At 39.1% G+C, this 20,401-nt stretch overlaps 1 protein-coding gene across 1 annotated transcript in view; it reads right to left on the reverse strand.

Annotated features, from left to right (window-relative positions):
* Positions 1-20,401, reverse strand: part of grik3 (glutamate ionotropic receptor kainate type subunit 3) — an 80,095-nt gene that overhangs the window by 33,475 nt on the left and 26,219 nt on the right. Inside the window, exons 2-4 of the mRNA XM_053432556.1 lie at positions 2,870-3,043; positions 2,457-2,714; positions 1,739-1,920 (exon numbers count right to left, since the gene is read on the reverse strand). Coding sequence (XP_053288531.1) covers positions 1,739-1,920; positions 2,457-2,714; positions 2,870-3,043 — 614 coding nt within the window. The remainder of the gene's footprint in view (positions 1-1,738; positions 1,921-2,456; positions 2,715-2,869; positions 3,044-20,401) is intronic.

The raw sequence follows: 20,401 nt of genomic DNA on the forward strand, positions 1-20,401 counted from the left end.
AGTAATGTATTTACCAACTGCAGGATGAATTTAGAGTGTGATCCAATGTGATTCTGTCAACATTAATTTTTTTCATCAGGCTCTTATTCTAGCTTATCTCCATATGTCCCTGTTCTCGCCAGTGGAACAATCATGTTTTAAGATTAATACTAAAGAAATGACACAATGAAGGGCAAAGGAGAGGTTTGATCTTCAAAGAGAGCAGGGACAGACTTCTTATTTTCTTGCATCCTGTCAGAGAGCGAGTGCAACGTGACAGAGGAGCGTTGAGTGCAGGTGAGCTTGTCAAAACAAAGACGGGACCCAACATACTGTTGACAATCACAGCGTGACAAAAGAAACATCCCAAGGGCACAATACAGTAGTTTCAGACGTGATGTTTCAAACCTTTAAAAATACAGTCGCATCAGATTCTCCTTTAGACGTACGAGCCCAGCAGCACTCAGGTCAGTTTATATTCAGCGCATCAGATTTTCACTTATTGTCTTAGAGATGAACTGCTTTTCAGTAAAGCTGGAGTTGAGAATCTTGACATACTGTTGTTCATGAGGTGATCTTGTCAAACTACAAATCAAAACTCTTGTGATGTGAATTCAAGTTTTTGCCCTTAGAAAGAAAGTTTCTTTTATTTCTGCTTCCAGCTTGTCAAATGTCAGTATTTCTTTTTTATAGAAATATATTATTCAATAAATTATTATTAAATATGTGGAACTGAATTTATTCTTTACGTTTGGTGGTTATTTATCATAATTTTTTTTTAATTCTGATCTCAATTGTCCTACAACAGGGAATTATTTTTGCAGCACATTTGATGCAGCTTGAACACCAAAGATATTAAAGTTATAACATAATTAAACTTTTACACCACTTAAAATAAATAAAGACAAAAACGGTTACTCTTGGTGGTTGCCCCAATCGTTATCTAATAATTTTGATTGACAGAAATTATTGCTGTGTTTTATCTAACGCTATATTTTGTAAATTAAATATGCACAAAGCTTCTCTAGAAGGCATCACAGCAAAGTGTCAGAACAACACACATTTTAATTTACTACATGTTAGTACTGTATGGTATTGAATTTAATTCGATTTCTCATGATCACACTTTATATACTTCTGTACACCGACGTCCTGATAATTTGCTTATGGAGTAGAACTGTCTGGAGCAGTTTTGCCTCTAAACCTTCTCTCACTTCTTCTGTCAAGTGGACACTGAGTTCATGGTGCGAGATGTGTCAACTGGCCACGAGCACACATGTGTCAACTTAGATCTCAGTAACTTGGGAGGACTGAGTTATTTAAATAACTTGGAAGTAGATGAAGCATTTGGTAAACATGTTAATAGAGGATGACAGCGAATGAATGGAGGAGGGGGGAGGGGGAGGATCCAGCAGCAGCAGCCTGCCACTGACATCTATAGAGCATCAGACCACCTACACAATCTCCATTCATTTCTTGTTGACAGCTCTTTGTTGACTGAAGGTTGTTTATATCCCAACACATGTATAGACAGGATGTATATTAAAGTCAAATTGGGCGGCAATTCGTCCATAACAACTGCCCATCCGCGCATTTAAGGTCTTGCTAAGTCAAACCCTCCATATGTTCGTCCACCACAAATATAATAATAATTAACTAGTGTCAAACAAAGCTTTGTAGCAGAGGACCAGGAGATTTAATTTTGTCCGGTTCTATCAATAAAGGGCTGAATGCCATTTTATGAAATGCTCACACTAACCTGTTTGAGAATCTGTGCCGCCATTTGGTGACTGCAGTCGAAGATAATGCGGAACTCGCGATTTCTCTTCATTTCTTTGAGAAGGGGCCTCGTGTCCTGCGTGTCAAGAGGAAGCTGACGTATCTTTAGCCTGATGTTGTACCTGGACGGGGCCATTATCAGCTCCTGTAGCCTTATAAGGCCTGAAGCAGAGAAACAGCACGATTGACGGCATGGCCACACAGAAAATGCTCTGAAAATCAGGTACATAACGTAGATTCTGTAACATTACAGTAACATTATATAGAAGTATAACAGTTAAATGGACACCAATATTAACCTGATTAAGACATTAGACTGAATAAGACACTGCCATGTAAACAGCATAGTCAGATTACTTTAACCTGAGTAATATTATACTCAAAATAAGCAATGATCAGATTAAGAGATGTGGAGTATTCTGATCTTATTCTCATTATTTAGACATGTATACATCTTAATCACATTACGTCTTATTGGAGTTGGCACAATATTTTGCAATATCAACATTGGGAAGTGACCAACTGCTTGACTCCTCCCCTGATTTTAAATGTAACCTTTGCAAAATTAGAGAGAAAACACCCAATCACTCTGTAGGGGATGTTTGATATTCTATTAGCAGCTTACATAAACATCATAATCCAAATCAGGTCAATAGTCAGAATATTGCCGTCCATGTAAACACAGTCAATCTCTTCACCTGTGCTGTCATCATACACCACGGTGGCTGTTTTCCATTTGAGGAACTGCACTAAGTCCAGGATGGCATAGCTGAGTGATGAGTAATCCGGGTATAGGTTTGCGTAGAAGGCGTCCCTGTTGTCCATCGGGTGGTGTTTCCATCGCACCTGGATGTGCGGCACTTCCAACGCATTGCAGATGGACTGCACAGCATTTGACGATGAGCTGTGGGAGGGCCCAAATATTGCAACCACTCCTAAAGACAGTTGGTCGCAAGCTAGAGAAGAAAAAGACAGAAGAAATGCTTGAGGAGAAAGCAACTCCCAATAGCTCCTCAGAAGCTCCTCAGAAGCTTATTTGACCAACCAGCTTCTTGTTGTCCTTCCACAGTGTGATCACAGTCCTTGAACAAACACCATAAAAGTCACTCACCTTTCCTCGATGCCTCAAAGCTGTCGTAGATATTAATCCTCTGTATGTCATATGTTAATGTTGTGTTTGGCAGCAAAGTCCTGTTTCTGTTGATGTTATTGACAGCAAATTTAAATGCAAGCTCCTCCGCGCTGACAAGTGAAACAGGTCCTTCGGTTTGCTCGAAAATCCCACCTGAGATAAAAAACAGAAGGATATGTAAAGCCCATGACAGTTGGTCTCAAACATTAGCACAAGCAGAGGTAGAAAACGCAGGATTCCAGATATAGGACTAAATGATATCGAGAGGCATTTGCACTTAGGATTGGCAGAGAGGGGAGCAGTACACATTATACAAGGTATTGAATTTGCTCAGCAAACATGGAGCAACCCTCTCTATTTTCAGGGAATGTGGTAAAAACCATCAGCTTTGAAGTCCAAAGCCATAATGGATTTAATAATGTGTATGTGTATGTGTGTGTGTGTTCCATCAGTCCAGCAGAGTAGTTTAGGCTGCTGTCTCTCCATTAAGATGTCCTTTTATTTCAACATACAACCACATTGGTGGAGCACATATCTGGGCTCTGTACTCTTCTTTTACATAAAATTCAAAGTAAAGTATTTTTTAGATGGAATGGACTGCTGCTCAAAACTCACAAAGGGGGCTCACATCAAAGTAGACATTAGACATCACGGCTGCACTACATCCCTCAGATAACGGAAAGAAGAAAAAGCTTATTTTTCTGTAGTTTACGAGATGAACGTTACTTTACATCATATGCTAGACTTAAATCAAAAAAGATAAAAAAGACTGATTTTATGTTTACATTATGTCCTTAGCCCAGGTTTTATACATTAATTCAAGTACATTTTTAAAAGAACCTAATCTGCAAAATATATCTAACGTTTATATAAATGTAATCACTTAAATAAAATTTCGGTATCTTAAATTTAGTAACCCTGATGATGTCATTCTGATAGAGTGTAGTATTGATTTAAAATGTGACCAATGTTAACTGTTTAGATTAAAACTTATTCAATCGGTTAAACAATTTACAAAAAAATCCAGTTATTTTAGTTATATTCAGAGTGTTTACTTTGGAAATACTCCACTGTTGTGTCCTCATCTACCACATCTGACAATCGTCTAAGTTCAACAAATTGTGTGTAATCGGTGAAGTAAGAAACGCAAGTACTGTCAAATTTGAGACAACAAAGTTCGTCTGTGGCTCAGCTGCAGCCTTGAAGACGACAGCTTCGACAGCTTCCTGGAAAAACGCCTGTAGGAACATCAGCTTATGGAGAGACCAGCTCCTCCACCTCCACTCTTATCATATTATCCCTTTCAATAACAAGGAAGAATGTGCCTGCCTTCTTCTATCAAATCTAAAAAGAATGTTCACTGCCTTCAAAAGTCTGTATCTGTAGTTAAGCTGAACTTTAACGGCTTTAATTGAGGCAAGCTTTTAAAACTAGCTTATTCTGCATTCAGATCACATATTTGTTAACACCGAATCATCACAGTGGAAGTAATGTTATAAATTATTTAGACATATTGAACTGATTTTATATGATTTCTCTCAAAATGTTGATGCTCATTTGAAATCTCTTTCCACTCTCTCAAGACTCTACATTAAGGTAGTTACTAGTTTGTTTTGCGTTGCATACTATTCCACAGTTACTTTTCAAATACTCCCTTATTTAAAACTGCTTTCTTGGTTCAATACAATTTTAATCCTGTCTTGACAATAGGCCTATTTTCATAAATCACATGCTATCGGTGTGGCAGCTAACCATTATTTTTAATGATCCATTAATCAATTGATGATGTCCAAGGCCCCAACATCTGGCAGTTTTCCCCCCCCAAAAAGAGTATAACACTTAAAGATATCCAGTTATAACACATCAGAGAAAAAAGCTGTCAAAAAGCTGGAACCAGGAAAATAGTTGGCATCTATTCCCAGAACGAAGACAATTTATTGCTGATTTAAATTGTTAGTAGTTCATTTTGTGTTGGCTTTATGGGATGTGAACTATAGTACAACTAAATATGTTCTACTGTTATTGGCTTATTGAAAACCGTAACCAATATTGAAACATGACAAAATAATCAATTAAAATATACTCTATTATAATATGGCCCAAAAGGCAATGTATTTGTATTGTTCAATATTCCTGTTTTGCTGTATTATTTGTTCTGTGGGATTATGCACTTCCATGGCCTAGTGCACAGACTGTCTGGCAGCCTGGTATAATTTCACTAATCCTAGAGAATACCTGGTTGCAGAGAGCTGAGCTTGTAAATAGCATCTGTGACCCACTGATGCCCCTTAACAGACCCCCAGTGCCCAGATCACAGAACCATATATCTGCTGCTGCTATGGGCACAGTGGCAAGTCTGGGAGCCAAGATCATCTCACTATTTATGACTCAAAGCCTTCCCGGATTGCGGGGGGGGGGGGGGGCATGATGCATAAACAGCCCGGTGGAATGCGTCACATTAAAATAAATGAATCCTTCCATTTCGTAGGGAAATCTCATTAGAGTACATTAAGTAATCACTGGAGTATATAGTAATTTGACTGTTAAGAGGATAAAATGTGCATTGCTCAGAAACACTCTAACAAATTTAATAAACAAGAAGAAAACTGCTCCTTGGGAAGAAAGTCCTGCGTATAATATGGTTTCCCACTTTTAGAATTCTGCCATAAATACAATAGCAAGAGCTGCTGCAACTCCATCAGATGAGGGCATCACGCCAACTCAACTCTAATGATGTAGAGATTGGAATATTATGGATGGAGCGATTTTTACCAGCTCCCATTTAAACAACTACGCTGAATGCGCCCACAAATTGAGATGCATAAATATGAGACTTGATTTTGTGAATCATCGTCAAAAGGCCTGAAATTAGCATGTCTATAGACACACACACAAAGGCCCTTAATTAGTCTCTAAGGTCCCCCCACAATATATAAATCCGCCACTAATTGCAGCTGTTTCCATAATTTGTGGATTGGCTGCATTCATAAACCACAGACTGATGCATGTGGAGAGAGGAATTTGCTACACTGGCTAAAAGTACATTAAACTCGACCACCCAAACTTTGAGACATGAGGAGGGGCTTCTAGTACCTGTGCTGTATGATATAATCACAATCTGATTCTGACTCTTATATTGTGCAAAATTATTCACAATACAACACAAGTAATTACTCAGTAAATTCAGTTTTAATGTATTCAAGTAATCTCCTAATTTCGTAATTCCTAATCTGACATATTTAGGGGACTGATATCAATGAGAATGCTAAATTTGGTGCAGTTTAAATTATTTTACGATTGAATTTAAAGACTGTTGTGCTGTGGTGCAGGTATTAGCTGTATTTAATGCCATTGTATTGCATTCCGCTTATCCTCAGTGTTGCTGGTGCCAAAATCCATTACCACTCATTAAATGTGTTTAGCTTACAAGATTTGCAGATGTAATTATACAAAACAAAGGCATCAGGAAAGTAGAAAGCCAGGGTATGTTGACGGGGTTACTAATGAATCGTGTATAAAATGTACAATGTACATCGTAAAGTACCTCACAGAGTTAAGTATGGATATTGGAACCAAAACACATGTTCATCGATACATAAACCTGTTCACCTGATCATAGCGATGAGTACAAGTGCATGGAATATAATTTTTCAAGCTAATAAATTATACATTAACAAAACATTTGGCCTGCATGCAAATGAAAGCCTTAGGTGATCTGTAGTGAATGACAATCGAGCTGAATTTAATTCTAAAACAGTAGCTGTGAGTGCTGACGGGTCTGCAGGGCCTAAAGGATGCAGGCTCGAGTTTCAAGATTCAGCCGTAAAAATCCACGCTATATAGCTTATAGCCCTACACGTCATGAACCTGCAAACAAAGTGGGCAAACGCGCAAGCATAAGCCCACTCTCTCTGCTGTTGTGCGAAAAATACTGATTTTAAACATGTGCTGCATTTACTGATAAAAGACTTCAAAGACTGGGATCTGAGTGACAGGGTGACAATCTGCCAAATCCAGCTGCAACGTTGAAATAGAATTATATCAAGGGTTGTTTTTGCTATTTGTTTGTCATATTTCGCACCTTAACATTAAAGCTGTCAGGTTTGGACGAAATATACTTTAGATAAATTTAGGGTTACCACGTGTCGGATTTCCTGATTGCTGGTGAGGCAGGATTACTCTGAAGAAATGTTCTATTGCATGTTTTGTTTTCCCTTTTATCCGAGTTGATTCATTTGTTGGAGAAACACGCTGCATTTATCTTTGTGAATTTATCTGAATTAATTCATCATGGAAAACTAAATGCAATCTCATCCAACAGCTGTCGTATTATTGTGGAGCCGTTCACAGAACAATCGTCTTCATCTATGATCGTCATCCAATAGTTTGTAGTTGTAATGCAATGTAAACACCAGTGTTGGAATGTGTTTGTCCCGATTCTAACAGCAATCACACAAACACACAACTCAAAGATTGTTTTTAGCATTAATTTTTTAAAAGAATCATAACCTTTTTTTACAGAATAAAACAGTGTCAACAGCTCTTAAAAGCAAAGCGAGGTCACATTTGACTTCTGCACTGTTTTACTACTGGGTTAAAACCACTGGATACCATTACCACAACAGGATAATGGGCAATTTTGTTATTTTCTGCTAAGCAAGAATCCGACCTTACATGTGGTTACAAACTCTGATGACCTCACCCCATTCGTCCTTCTAAACTTTGCTAAACCACTTTTTAAACAAGACTACCTTGGAGAAAAAGAAAAGTTTAAATAGATAAATAATTAAAAACATTTAGCATATAAATACAATGAATAATACATATGTGTAGAGATGTAGGAACATGGAGTAAATATTATTTCTATCGCCCTCCATTGCATTATACCTTAGGCTTGTAAAAATCAACTCTTTGCTGCCAGCGCTCCAGCCTAAACAATGAAACTAGCTCATTATGCTCTTGGATACATGTGCACTCGCCCACTGCATTTCTGAGTGTTGCTCTTTTATACTTTATTTTCACTGGTGGGATTCCCAATCTCCCTGTGAATAGCTCCCTGTCTCACTGGACATACAACAGCACTCAGTTTCACAATGATGGCAGCAAACAATGACCGGCGCGAAGCACACATGCAAACTGCCATGAAGACTCGGAAACGCAGCCAATTTTGGGAAGAATATGTTTCTTCATAATTACGGATAACAACAGAGCACTCGGGACCATCAGTTGCGTTCTGCTGGGCCCAGTAGCTGAGTTAGCCAATGCTGTGCTTGCTATCAGAGAAAACACAGGCCTGCAATCTTTTACATTTAATCAATGATAAGTATCATGGCAGGAAATTAAGGGTGCTGGTTAATTAATGGTGTCTGGCAGCGTGTCGGCTCATTAGTTAGCATAGACACCTCACAGCAAGAAGGTTCCAGGTTTGATCTTAGCTGTGGTTCTTCTACACACGTTCACCTGGGTTTCACCCCACCAGTGTGGTTTCCTCCCTGTAGTTGGAACACATGCGGCTCAGGTGAATCAAAGACTCTAAATTGCCTGTGGGTGTTAGCGTGAATGTTTTTCTCTGTGTGTTAGCCCCGTGGTGGATCAGTGACCTGTTCAATGTGTTCCTATGTATTTGTCGTAACGCTCCCGCCCGCCTGTTACCCTTATCAGGAAGAATGGATCATAGGTGAGTGGGTGAGTAATTACTCTGGTGAATTTAACCAGGACTTAGAATCTCAAAAAATTATAATCATATGCAATTTTGGAGGAAAAATCTGGGCAAGCGTGCATTGAAATATGAGCCACTATCTAGTATATTGTAGAGCAGTAAAAATGTTAGTGGTAGTGCTATCTCAAAACATGTTAGAGTGATCGCAGCCTTGCGTTGTAATTGCATTGCATATAAAACAACTAAAAGATATCACATTAACTTATTAATATAGAATGAGATCTTTTGAAAATGTTAATTCCTAAAAGATATCACTGTGTCCTCTAACATGATGTGTTTAGAATCCTTCTTCCCCATACTGTACATATGTTTACAGACCTAAGATTAAAACAACGTTGGGACCACAAGCTCCCTGTTCCCTCTGTAGATCAATAGGCAGGACATGATTATCTCACAGAGCCTTCTTACTGTGTTTTGGTAATGTGGGCGATTACATTACAAAATAAAGCTAAAGCACAGTATAGCTTAAAGGATTAAATGGGCCATGTTACTTTATGGGTGTCATCCGCTCTTATGTAAGCGTCTGTGTACACTGGTAATTCATGTAAATTTATTTAACAGGATGAATAAAGCCTTAAATCTCAGGACAATTGTTATAAATTAACAATAAAAATGACATTTAAATTTACAACAGCTGAGTGATATATTGTACATCTGATCTTTTGTTGTTTTCCAACAATATTTAAGTTCGTTCACATTTAACAGTTGAAATTCATCTTTGCTTGGTAGAAAATCACAGCAATGTGATACTTTGATTTATAACCTCAGATTATGAAGTATTTAGCTGTTTGCTTTAACTTAATCTATGTCAGTGGCATCTGGTAAATATTTGACAATGTTAGCATATCTAATATTGGAAAATATTACTTCCAAATGCACTGCAATGAAACCAGCTGTGAACAATTTGGAGAAATAACAGAATATTATTGTTTTTATTAATATTTAGACCAGTGCAATATGATTTTCTTTTTGAAATATCAACAAATAAACAATCCAGTAAAACATTTCCCAATAAATATATCACCTCAGAATAAATATATATTAAACATGTTCACATACACCTACACATTGTTTCTTGTAGCGTGCTATAGATAACATGACTTGTCTCTCACACACACACTGCCTGTCTGCTAAGCTGACGTCCATTCATCATTCAGACTGATTCATTCTGTCTCCATTCATGTCTTAATGATTTATTTTCCTTCATATTGTAGCCACCAATAACATGGCTAATAATTGTCTCCTCCAACGCTCAGTCTCACAGCGATCCATTAGGAGGAGTGACTGTTTACATTTCTTACTTTTGACAGACTGTCAACATAATTGTATATACATTGTATATACTTGTATATATTACTTATATATAGCAACTTATAACAATCAATATTGATAATTGATCGCAGCAGGAGAATCTGGTCTTGGATGGAGAATAATGACAGAAATGCACAGAAAGGAGACAAATATCACTGGAAGCAGCTTTTCTTCCAAATTTGACATCGACAGTCGATGACAATGTTTGAAGTGTCACAGCATTTAGACGGATGTTTTGTAATGTGCACAGCTTTCAAAGGGCATAATAGATTATCATATAAATTGAATTTGGCCTGTAATGAGAAAGGATGTTTTAATTATGTTATTTCTGCCCCTAACTCACTGTCCACATTGGAGCTTCGTCCAGCTCTATCACAGTTGAGAGGCATTCTTATTTATTTGATACGATTAGTAGCACTCTTGCTGCCCTATAATGTTGTGATATCTCCTCTGTCAGTGGACTGTCAGGTAACAACACATTTGTAAAATCTAATTTTATGCTCAAGTGGTTCTGCTTCTGCAATTTATCGCAGCTATCGCTCACCCTCTCCCTTGCTCGCTCCTGCTCGCTTCCCCTCAGCCCCGCTCCCTCTCCAGTCTCCACCCTCTCTTCCCAGCTTAGTGAGGTGTTTTGATCTCATTATCATTCCCAAACATTCACACCGGATAATCTGTCAGGGCGGGAGCCTGTGCTGTGCACCGTGCAGGGCACCCTGGTCATGATTAGGGGTGTCGGGGCGTGCTTGCAATGAAAATACCTTTTTCTTCAAATTAGAAGTAATCGCTGTATCTTTCGTATCTTATCTTATGCTACAAAAAATTTACTCTGTCAATGAGATGCTTTAGTCAAGAGAAGCTGCCTCATACTATATGAGAACAGCTGGGGGCCAGCCTGGTGAGGACACTGAATTGATTAGCCAAACGTAGCAGTGGGATTCAGGTGCCCTTTCAGCCACAAATCCCTTTCCAGAAACACTGCACAATGCACAGTGAACCTGCATTAGACAATCCCGTTCCACAATGCACGATACAAACAGCCACCTCTCTCCTCTCTGTGGCCTATTGTTATCGCGGACTTAAAACCCACATCATGCCAAATCCTCACCTCGCTGCCAGTTCAATCAAACATTGTGCCAGGGAAACGGGGAGCGAGACAATGGCGACTAAAGCCAGGTGGATGGGGGCTCTGGATGTGCCAGGCTACCTGTGTCCATCACCATCCCGACCCCCTTTATATCCTCACCCACTGCCACCTTTCTTTGTCCACAAATGGTGGTAGAAAATGCAGACCTGCAGCCCTGGCACTTTGTCACAGTGGGACACAAAGGTGTCCAGAAGCAGGGGAAAGCTCCACGCTGTGCATAAACAACAGCTTTAGAAGGTACATCTTCAACAAGCCCTGTTTGAGTGTGGTTCTCTTTTTGAAGTGGACCTATATAGAGATAACCACAACAACATAAGTAAAGCTTATACTTACCAGCTAACCAAGGCTGTATTTTAAATACTAGAGTACAGATACTCTGCTGTTATATATTTTGAGAGAAATACCAAGGCCGCAATGCAAATACATATTCTAAATTAAAATCTTATGAGCAGGGACCCTGGAAGTGAGTCCGTATTTGGTGTGCTTAGAGAAAATCTGTATACAATAATTACATCATATTAAATGCAGTGCAGCTGTGTTGTGATTTTAGTTTTTGTTTGAATGTCCGACCGCATCATATAACAGTTTGAAAACAATTGATATTACAACAGACATTGAAGAAATCCCAGATTTGTTTTTTAAAGACATATCCAACCCACTAATAACACCAATGAAATGATCTAATTTAGGACTTTACGTCACAACCTCCTTTGCAACGCCCCTTCCAGTCTCATTGCTCATCAGGCTATACTAATTTAAGTCTTTAATCCCACTGCAACATGATTTTGTACAGATTACGGTTTCACATTCACCAGATCTGATGTATCATAACCGTCGGCCACATATTCACTCCCCTGCAGTCACAACAAACCCCACAAATGTCAAATATAATAATTGAGCGTTGGAAATGGGAAAATACTTCAACTACTTATAATTTTAATGGCAATGTAACGCTAAAACCAAAACTCTCACGTCCCCTGCACTACTGAAGTGATGTTTTTTCATCAGCTATGAAAAAAAAAATGTCAATCATGTCTGCATGAAAATCATATGCGGTACAACTGTGAGCAAACAATATAACAGCATGAAATAAAAGAGACAGGGCATGTCCTTTTCTCCCAGTCCGAGTGCTTGAAAGAAGGGATTTACAGTACGTAAGTGTGCAAGCTAGTGGGCCTCATCTGCCAGGCGACCAAAACAAAAGGAGAGGTTTTGTCTTTGCTGCTGCTGCTGCTGCTGCTGCAGAGTAAGGCAGCCTTTGCACAACAGCACAGTGTAGAAGAAATACCAGCCCCTTCCTTTGTTTCAATGAGATCACTGTGTTAATGAAGCCGGGGTTTTATTTTTTGCTTTGCTCAAACAGCCCTCAGCAAATGTAATGTCTTCTTTTTATGTATGTCATTTAAATCAGGTGATACAAGTTTAGCTGCAGTGAAAAGTTAGCACTCATTCTTACTGAAAATGAATACATAAATAAAATGTGTGAAGAATAACTTTTACTTTTAAGTCTTTCAAATTTCATTCTATTAGATTTTATGTCAGAATCAATATAATGTGATGATTGTCGGTAAAGCAGCGGCACTAAGGGGCTCAGTGTAATGACCTCGTAGCTCAAGTCCTCTCCATCCAGTTTTATGTTCATATTCTTTGTGTTGGGTCACTTTGGGACTGGAGGGCTTCATTTTCATTAGCGGCACATTGAAGGGGACCTCTTAATTTTACGGTCACAAACCTGCTGCTGACCAATTGACTCAACCTGAGAGTTAGACCTCCATGCTTCGATGTATATGGGCTCCACAGGGGAAGGCTATAGGAAACTACTTTGGGTCACAAAACCACGCAGTGGAATTGACATTGATTTTACAACTAAAGGTGCAATTAATATCAAGGCCTTTGTTTATTGCTGCGAGCGGCTTCAAAGTCCATACTAAAACGGAAAGGCATTGTTTAATCTAGGCCACCTTATTACCGTGCAGTTTTGACAACCACTTAGTTGCTTTAATGCTCAACATAATTAGAACAAGAGTTTGAGTTCAGCTACATATAAAACTCTTTGACAGCGCTATTACTGTCCCATACCCATAGAAGTTAGCGCCTTTTGCCAGAGGCATTATGAAAACAGGACAAAGTATCTTCTATGATCTTCTCTCTTTCAAAGATCTTTGACAGAAAAAAAAGCTTGATTGCAACCCAAATTAATTCCAAGCAGAATTTATAATAAAACGGTTAAATATCAAACTTATATATGAAGTTTATATGTTATAGCGACAGGAAAAAGGCCCTGGAGCTGAGAGGTTGAAAGAGGTCTGAATAGTCACCCTGTTTTTCAAAGTCATTGCAAGCGTAGCTAAATATAAATCTGCCCCACTTATTGCTGGACGGACCACACATGCAAAGTAAATGTAGACAAATGAAGGGGAGGTGCAGGTCAGATCATTTGGGACACCTCTGGCTAGTTTCTGGGACAGGAGGCACTCAAATGGAAATTGACTTCATTGTGTCCCCAACAGCGTTCACATCCTCGGGAAGAAGCCCAATCTCCCAGCATCTGAATTGAGGCCCTTGGCGCTGGGTTTTTATCCACGTTCTCTCAAGTTTGCTGGTGGTGTGAGGACGGTTATTCCCCTCGGGGCGCGTATAGAGGGCCATGTACTCAGCGGGATTAGCAGAGAGCAGGAGAGCAACGAATGTGAAGGACCAGTCGACCGAGGGGCATTTAACTGATCGCTTCTATATGAACATCAACATTTATAGACTCAGAATTAAAGATACCGTTGGTAGGCTTTTCTGACTTTTAAACATTTATGTAAAATCACCATAGAAGGACATTCCTTCATGTGTAAATCAACATGTTTGACTGGCAGCCAACATGAAACCTCTGTTTTAAAAAGTAGATCTAGATTTGAATCATGCTCTCGTAGGAGGATTATATTTCTCTCTTTTTTGGGGATCTCTGTTTCAAAACATTCTTGTCAAATCAACTTATCAATCTACAGCTGAGATGATCAAACGAAACACAACACAATGAGAGGAGACATTGTGTGTGTGACACTGTTGCATACACATCGTGTCCCGAGTCATTCATTCCCAGTGTGCAGAACCAAATGCACAAAGATTATATTTTCTTTATTTTTCAAACATGGTTTGACTATTGTAGGTTTGTAATAAAAGCTGCCTGTCTTATCACAGAGCACAAGCATTATTCCAAAGCACTTTGCACTGTCTTTTCAAAGCCGATTAGAGCACAGAGAAGGAAGCAAGCTCATCCTCGCAGAAGCAGGATATTTACATTTCAGTGCCATGTGCAGGGAATTCAAATTTGGCTGCTACGATTTAAAAATCGCCGGCTTCCTAGCAGTTTCACACTTGAGTGCTTAATGGCTTCGTTAACATCCTGAGGGACTTTCCTCATTACCTGATCTGGTCAGCTCTGACAGGTGCAACGAGTCTCATCACTGATCTTTGTTCATTGTGCCAAGTTCCCTCGCACCAGCGATTGCGGTGGAATCGGAATCAAAGAAACACGTGTGAGTCAAAAAGCCAATGCAAGGAAATGAACGTCAGTCAGAGGCAAAGGGGGAAAAATTCTAATGAGATCAGTGCCCTTGACAAAAAATGTACGGCCAAAAGTTAAATCTAGTCTAAATTATTCCAGCATTGCCTTTCTCAGACTTGTTGGACACAGACCAAGAACACCATTAGGCCATTTTAAACAAACCCATTAAGTATGTGTTTCATTACACAGTCACTGATAAAGTCCCGGAGCAATGCTGTAGAAAAATGCTTAAGATTTTTATGTTTTCTGTATTAAATTCACCAAAGATATCAGATAATAGTCTTCTAGCATCCCATGGATTTATCTCTGCCTCATATACTTGAAAATCCCCTTACAGCACATAATTTATAATATTTTAATTCAACATCACTTATCAGATTTTTATCCTGAAGGTCAGAGAATTTCCCTATCACATAGGACAGCTTATGTTCCCAGTAATAATTCAGTAATTAAAAAGCCTTGTTTGCATTTTTTCTTCAAAATACAAAACATCTGCTGTATGTAACATAATTAGAGGATTTCCACATAAGCAAGGTGGACCGTCTCTGTCTGAAACTGTAAAACCTGTGACCTGCACCAAGAGCAGTTCCATTGTCATTGTGACGAACATGATTGTGCTATTGTCGTGACCCACAATGTCAGTTACGTTGATGAGTCCCAGCCCCTGCTACAGAGCGCCGGTCATCTGTTTATTCAGAGTTTATTAATATTGAATGTATATTCTGTGTCCAAATTGCACCACATGCGACACTGTACTTGCTTTGGCCCAAAACAATACACATCACACGTCTGAAAAAGATACAACAAAGGGTTCTTGAGATATGTGTTTTACATACAGACAGAGATTTCTAGAATTATTTAATCGATGAAAACACAAGGTTTCTCTATTTATGCCAATCCTTATTATAAATTGCTTAGTACAAAATATGATTGGAAGATAAAGGAGTCAGAGAGGCATCCTAACAACAGAGCTGTCTTCTTGCCAACATCCTCTGACCATGGCAACAACTTGTTTTCTCACACTGCTCCCTCCACCCTCGCCCTCAGAGTGATGGTCACACATGCTGCACAGCATAAATTGTCTTCAGTGTTTGCTTTGATCCCTGACATGAACATGGCACCCTGCTAAAGCAGCTCCATGTGGAGTACTGACAATCAGCCAACACTTTGTTGTGGAGAGAACACAACATGTGTGCGCCTTGTGAATTGCCCATACAACAGGGTGTGCATCATGTCTGATCACCCACCTGAAAAGCACAGTGGAAATACTCCCCCGTCTGAGGTATGGTAATGAGTTCTGCTCAGGCTCCAGACAACTTTCAAACTCGACACCGAACACAGACTACATGTGCAGAACTACTGGGACAGCAGTGCCATCTCTTTGTTTTTGTTCTACACTGAGAGTATTTGGGTTTAAAACCATATTTAGATGTGTTACTCTAAGATATAGAACCTTTTCAACCCACCTATTTTATAGGTAGGAAATATATTGGAATGAGTGTTTACTGTTAGCTGTTTAAATATAATCGGGCTCTCAATGTTTATGCTTGGTTCCAGCCTTGGGTTTCACCTGTTTTATGCTCAAGAGGATAAACCAACATGAAGACCAGGGTCCTAAATCAGGGGAAACCTTCCACTTGTGTGCTGAACAACATTAAACAGGTCAACCAAGGACAGCAGTTGAAGGCACAAACATCAGGAGACATCACCACCAACCTCCACAACGAAGGTTTTACAAGCCACTGTTTGAAGAAGGCTTCAGGAGCAGAAATACAGGAGAGGCCTCTCCGCATGATGCCAACCACTCGTCAGCAGAAAGAATCTGAGGGTCACGGTGGAATTTACAAATCAGGGATGAGAAAGCTTTGGAACCTTTTTCTGGACTTGCTGTATGTGACCATGATTTACTTCTACCACAGTGACGGAAAGGTCAAAGTGTGGAGAAAGAAAGTATGAGCTCATGAAGCAGAACATAGAAGCTCATCCGTGACGCACAGTGGAGGAGGTGCCATGTCTGAATCTGCAACATGCCCAACAACATTAATTCATCATTTTTCAGCAGAATTAATTCAGAAATCAACAGAAACAATTTTCTGCCAATAATTATTCAAATCTTTTAAACGTTACTCATATTTAGGCACTTTACTTTTTTGCTCCTTTAAACACGGGTGGGTTCATAGAAATGCTGCAACGTCCTTAGTTTATTAACAAATTAAATTCTGAACATGTGTCTATTATTCTAACCCTCAATCCAAAATGATTAAATGTATATGCCTTGCTGTTCCAATAGTGTATTTACTGAAAGAACAGGCTTTCCACACAATGAGGCATGATATCGTTATTGTTCATAGAAAATCTGCATATTTGTAAAATAAATTTAACTACAATTGGGCTAGGTCAGGTTCAGCACTCAGTAATGGCAAGCATTCAATAAGAGGAAATATGTCCTCTGTATATAACCTTTAATAAACCTGGCTCTTTATTATGATCTTTATTTTGCAATAAAACCTGCTGTAAGATCTCAACCTTGTTTTAATGCTCACTTGGGTTGATCCATCATTTCAGAGAATAATGTTGCCCTCAGATTTGTTGGGGGTTGATATCTGTTTTTGCCTATTTGTTTTTATTATTCAAGTTTAGGGACCCTTATTTCTTAATATATATGGGGTTTTACCCATATTTAACATAAATAAATGCCATATATATAACAAAAAGGCAAATATTTCCATTATAGATTTCCACATAGATATTTAGTTGATGGCACATATGAAATACAAAATGAAGCTGCACACAGCCACTCTCAGCATTTGTCTTTTGAAAGTTCCATGAAATGTATAAAGCATTTGTAATAGGCTGAATATCATTTAATATTTAATTTAATTTAATTTGTTCATTTAACTAATATTTTCAGCTCTATATGTTAATGTATGTAACTGTTGCTGATTAGTGAAATATGAACAATATAGAGTCCCAATTTTAAAGATGTTTAACAGTTGAGTGTGACTTTGTGCAAAATGTTTAATTGTACAATATTAGCACCAACAATTAATTAGTATTGGCTTTGTTGATGTCATATTGTGTTAATCAGCTGTTGTTACATTCTCGGTGCACTTGGGGTAACACTGTGTAGTTAAACTGATGTTTTATTGTTGTTTTATTATGCGATCACGTAGTTATTATTTAATCAGAAGCTTTACTTCTTTTTGTCCATTGAATAAGCTTTAAAGTATCACAAGGCCATACAAGGTATAATAAAAACTTCATCCCATCCACTGCAGAGTAATGTATGCTGCCTGAGCCGACGGCATTTTCCTCTGCCAAATGAAAAAGGCAAGAAATCTCAAATGAAGTGAAAAAGGAGCGAGGCAAATCCATACCTCATACTAACCTCAGCTTCTTGTGCAGTCAAGTCTCAGTGCTTTTATCTGGAAGACCTTATACTATTGATGGGCTCTTGAGAAAGAACAGAAAGTACTGTTGCAACAACAGCATTTTGGCTTCTTAGCATTTGTGGGAATACACAGTACGAGCATTATGGGAGCAGATTATTTATTTTGAATGAGAGGCAATTCAATACCTTGGGTCCAATGGGAGAAGCTAAAATGTGTTCCCGGTGCAAAACAAGCAGCAAAGCAGAGACTTGAGAAATCAAGGTGCTGAATTGAATAATAACGGCAAACGACAAAGCCAACAAACTCTGAAACCTCAGAGCTGACAAGTTCATTACCCGCTGAAACCAGCCGGCTAACAGCTTTTCTTATGAGGTTTTTTTTACTAATAAAAGGTTTTAAAAAAAATGCACACACTGCGATTTCTGTCTGGCCACCACAATGCCGGTGGCCTGGTGTCAAATCAAGGTCATGTTTTTAATCCCATATTTCCCCTTTTCACATTCAAGTTTTTCTTCAGCTGCTGTAACACATCAAACCCAGTATGTTGTTGTGCCATTATTCAACCACAGAGGCTGCAGCTTGTCCAGTTCATACAAAATGCATTTTGATGGATGGGAATGAAAGTTAAACTGAGATATTTCTCATGATTAGACAGATTTGAGAGAATACAAAATATCCCTGCTACTCAGTAGAAAGATCAGGGTCCAGACACATGTGTATATACTTACTGGAAATAACACAGAAGAGATACCACAGGAAACATCACTGCGGCTCCCCTGAACAAATTATTTTGTCCATATTAGGGTTTGTTAATGCAATGCCTTTATTTCAGAGTGGTCCTCCTTTTTAAGTTTAGCTGCTTCTAGTCAAAAACATGATGGTGTCGTCAGCTTAGCTCTTTTTTCATGCAGCCAATCCGATGGGTTGGGGGGGGGGGGGGGGGACTCATCACCCTGGTAACTCTCTTAGTTACCAGGGTGGCTTCCGATTTGTGCTTCCGATTTCCGATGAAGCACTGGGGTGAAATGCTCCCCAGTGCTGTGCCAACACATTTTCCGTTAAGAGGAAAAACTATATGGACACAGAAATCTGATGCACTGCAAAGGAAAATTAAAGGTTTTTCAACAAAATGAGGCAGTGTTAATGTTAATTCTGATAATATTGGCAAAATTTTCACTGTCTAAATTTGTAGTGTATCTCTAAGTGCTCTAGTTGCCTAATGTTTGGAGTTTTAACCCTGATCTATTGTGTCTGGGTCTTTGTGTACATTCACTTTTTGTACTACAATAATGTTGTGTACAGGCATGATAACATTTCTCCTGGGGTTGCTCAGAATTGGTAAATTACGTTGGCTTGTTTGGTGTGTGCCTCGGATACACTTGAAAATCAGTGGAACTCTGCCCTCTAGCCTCCGCGAGAGAAACAAAGGAGTGCCATTGTTTTGTATGTCTATCTAACACTGTAATAAAAGCCATATGTGAGGAGGCTACAGCTAAATCCACCTTGCCAATCTCAAGGGTGCTTGTGGGATCAAGAGACCAAAGCTATCGTAACGCCTGGTTTAAAGAGAGCGGGCTGTGTGGCAAGAAGGGAGAGGAGCACCTGGCAAAACAACCGTGATCCACTCGCTTCCTTAAGCACTTTCACGTGGCACTAGTTTAGTAACAGTCACTCCAACGGCAGCACTTGAAATGTGAAAGCACACGTGCTGTTAAGCTGGTGTGAGTGGCTGCAGTCAAGGACCTGTTTTGTCATTCAAAGCAGAGATGGCCCCAAGCGCTAAGATGTTTGAAGAAACTTAAATATGAACTGCTCTACCTTGGCCATACTATCCTGTTACAGTTTTCCGGGGACGCTATGACAAACTGTAGAAAATCAAGTTGTACAGCTGCGTTACTGTTGTGCGATCACTGAGACCAAATCCCAAACATCAAAGGGGCCTCACTGTCAACTTTGAGAGGACGCACGCATGTGATGTGCAGCGTTTCATGCGCTGTCGTAATCCGTTAACACTCTTAATTAAAAATCTGAGTGGCGATGCAATCATGATTCGGTCGACTGCGGCGACAACGTCCAATGTTTGTTTGTGCAACCTGGATTCAAATGGGGATAGTCAGTGAAAATCAAGTCATCACTCGGTAATGCCCTTGTGAATGCGACACGCGTCACCAATGACTCATGAAATGTGTTACTCCGATCACAGGTTAAATCCACATCATCAATCCTCGAGATTAATTTGACTTGGGAGATGAGTTATTCAATAATTCATGGTGTAATATTTGCCTGCAAATTAATTCTTATTCAATGTGACAAGGAAAATTAAATGATTGCTTACCAGGTAAATTGAACATAATTATTCTTATTTCAAGCTGTGGTCGGCCCGCAACAA

Source organism: Pleuronectes platessa, chromosome 10, assembly GCF_947347685.1.
Source record: "Pleuronectes platessa chromosome 10, fPlePla1.1, whole genome shotgun sequence".
NCBI lineage: Eukaryota > Metazoa > Chordata > Actinopteri > Pleuronectiformes > Pleuronectidae > Pleuronectes > Pleuronectes platessa.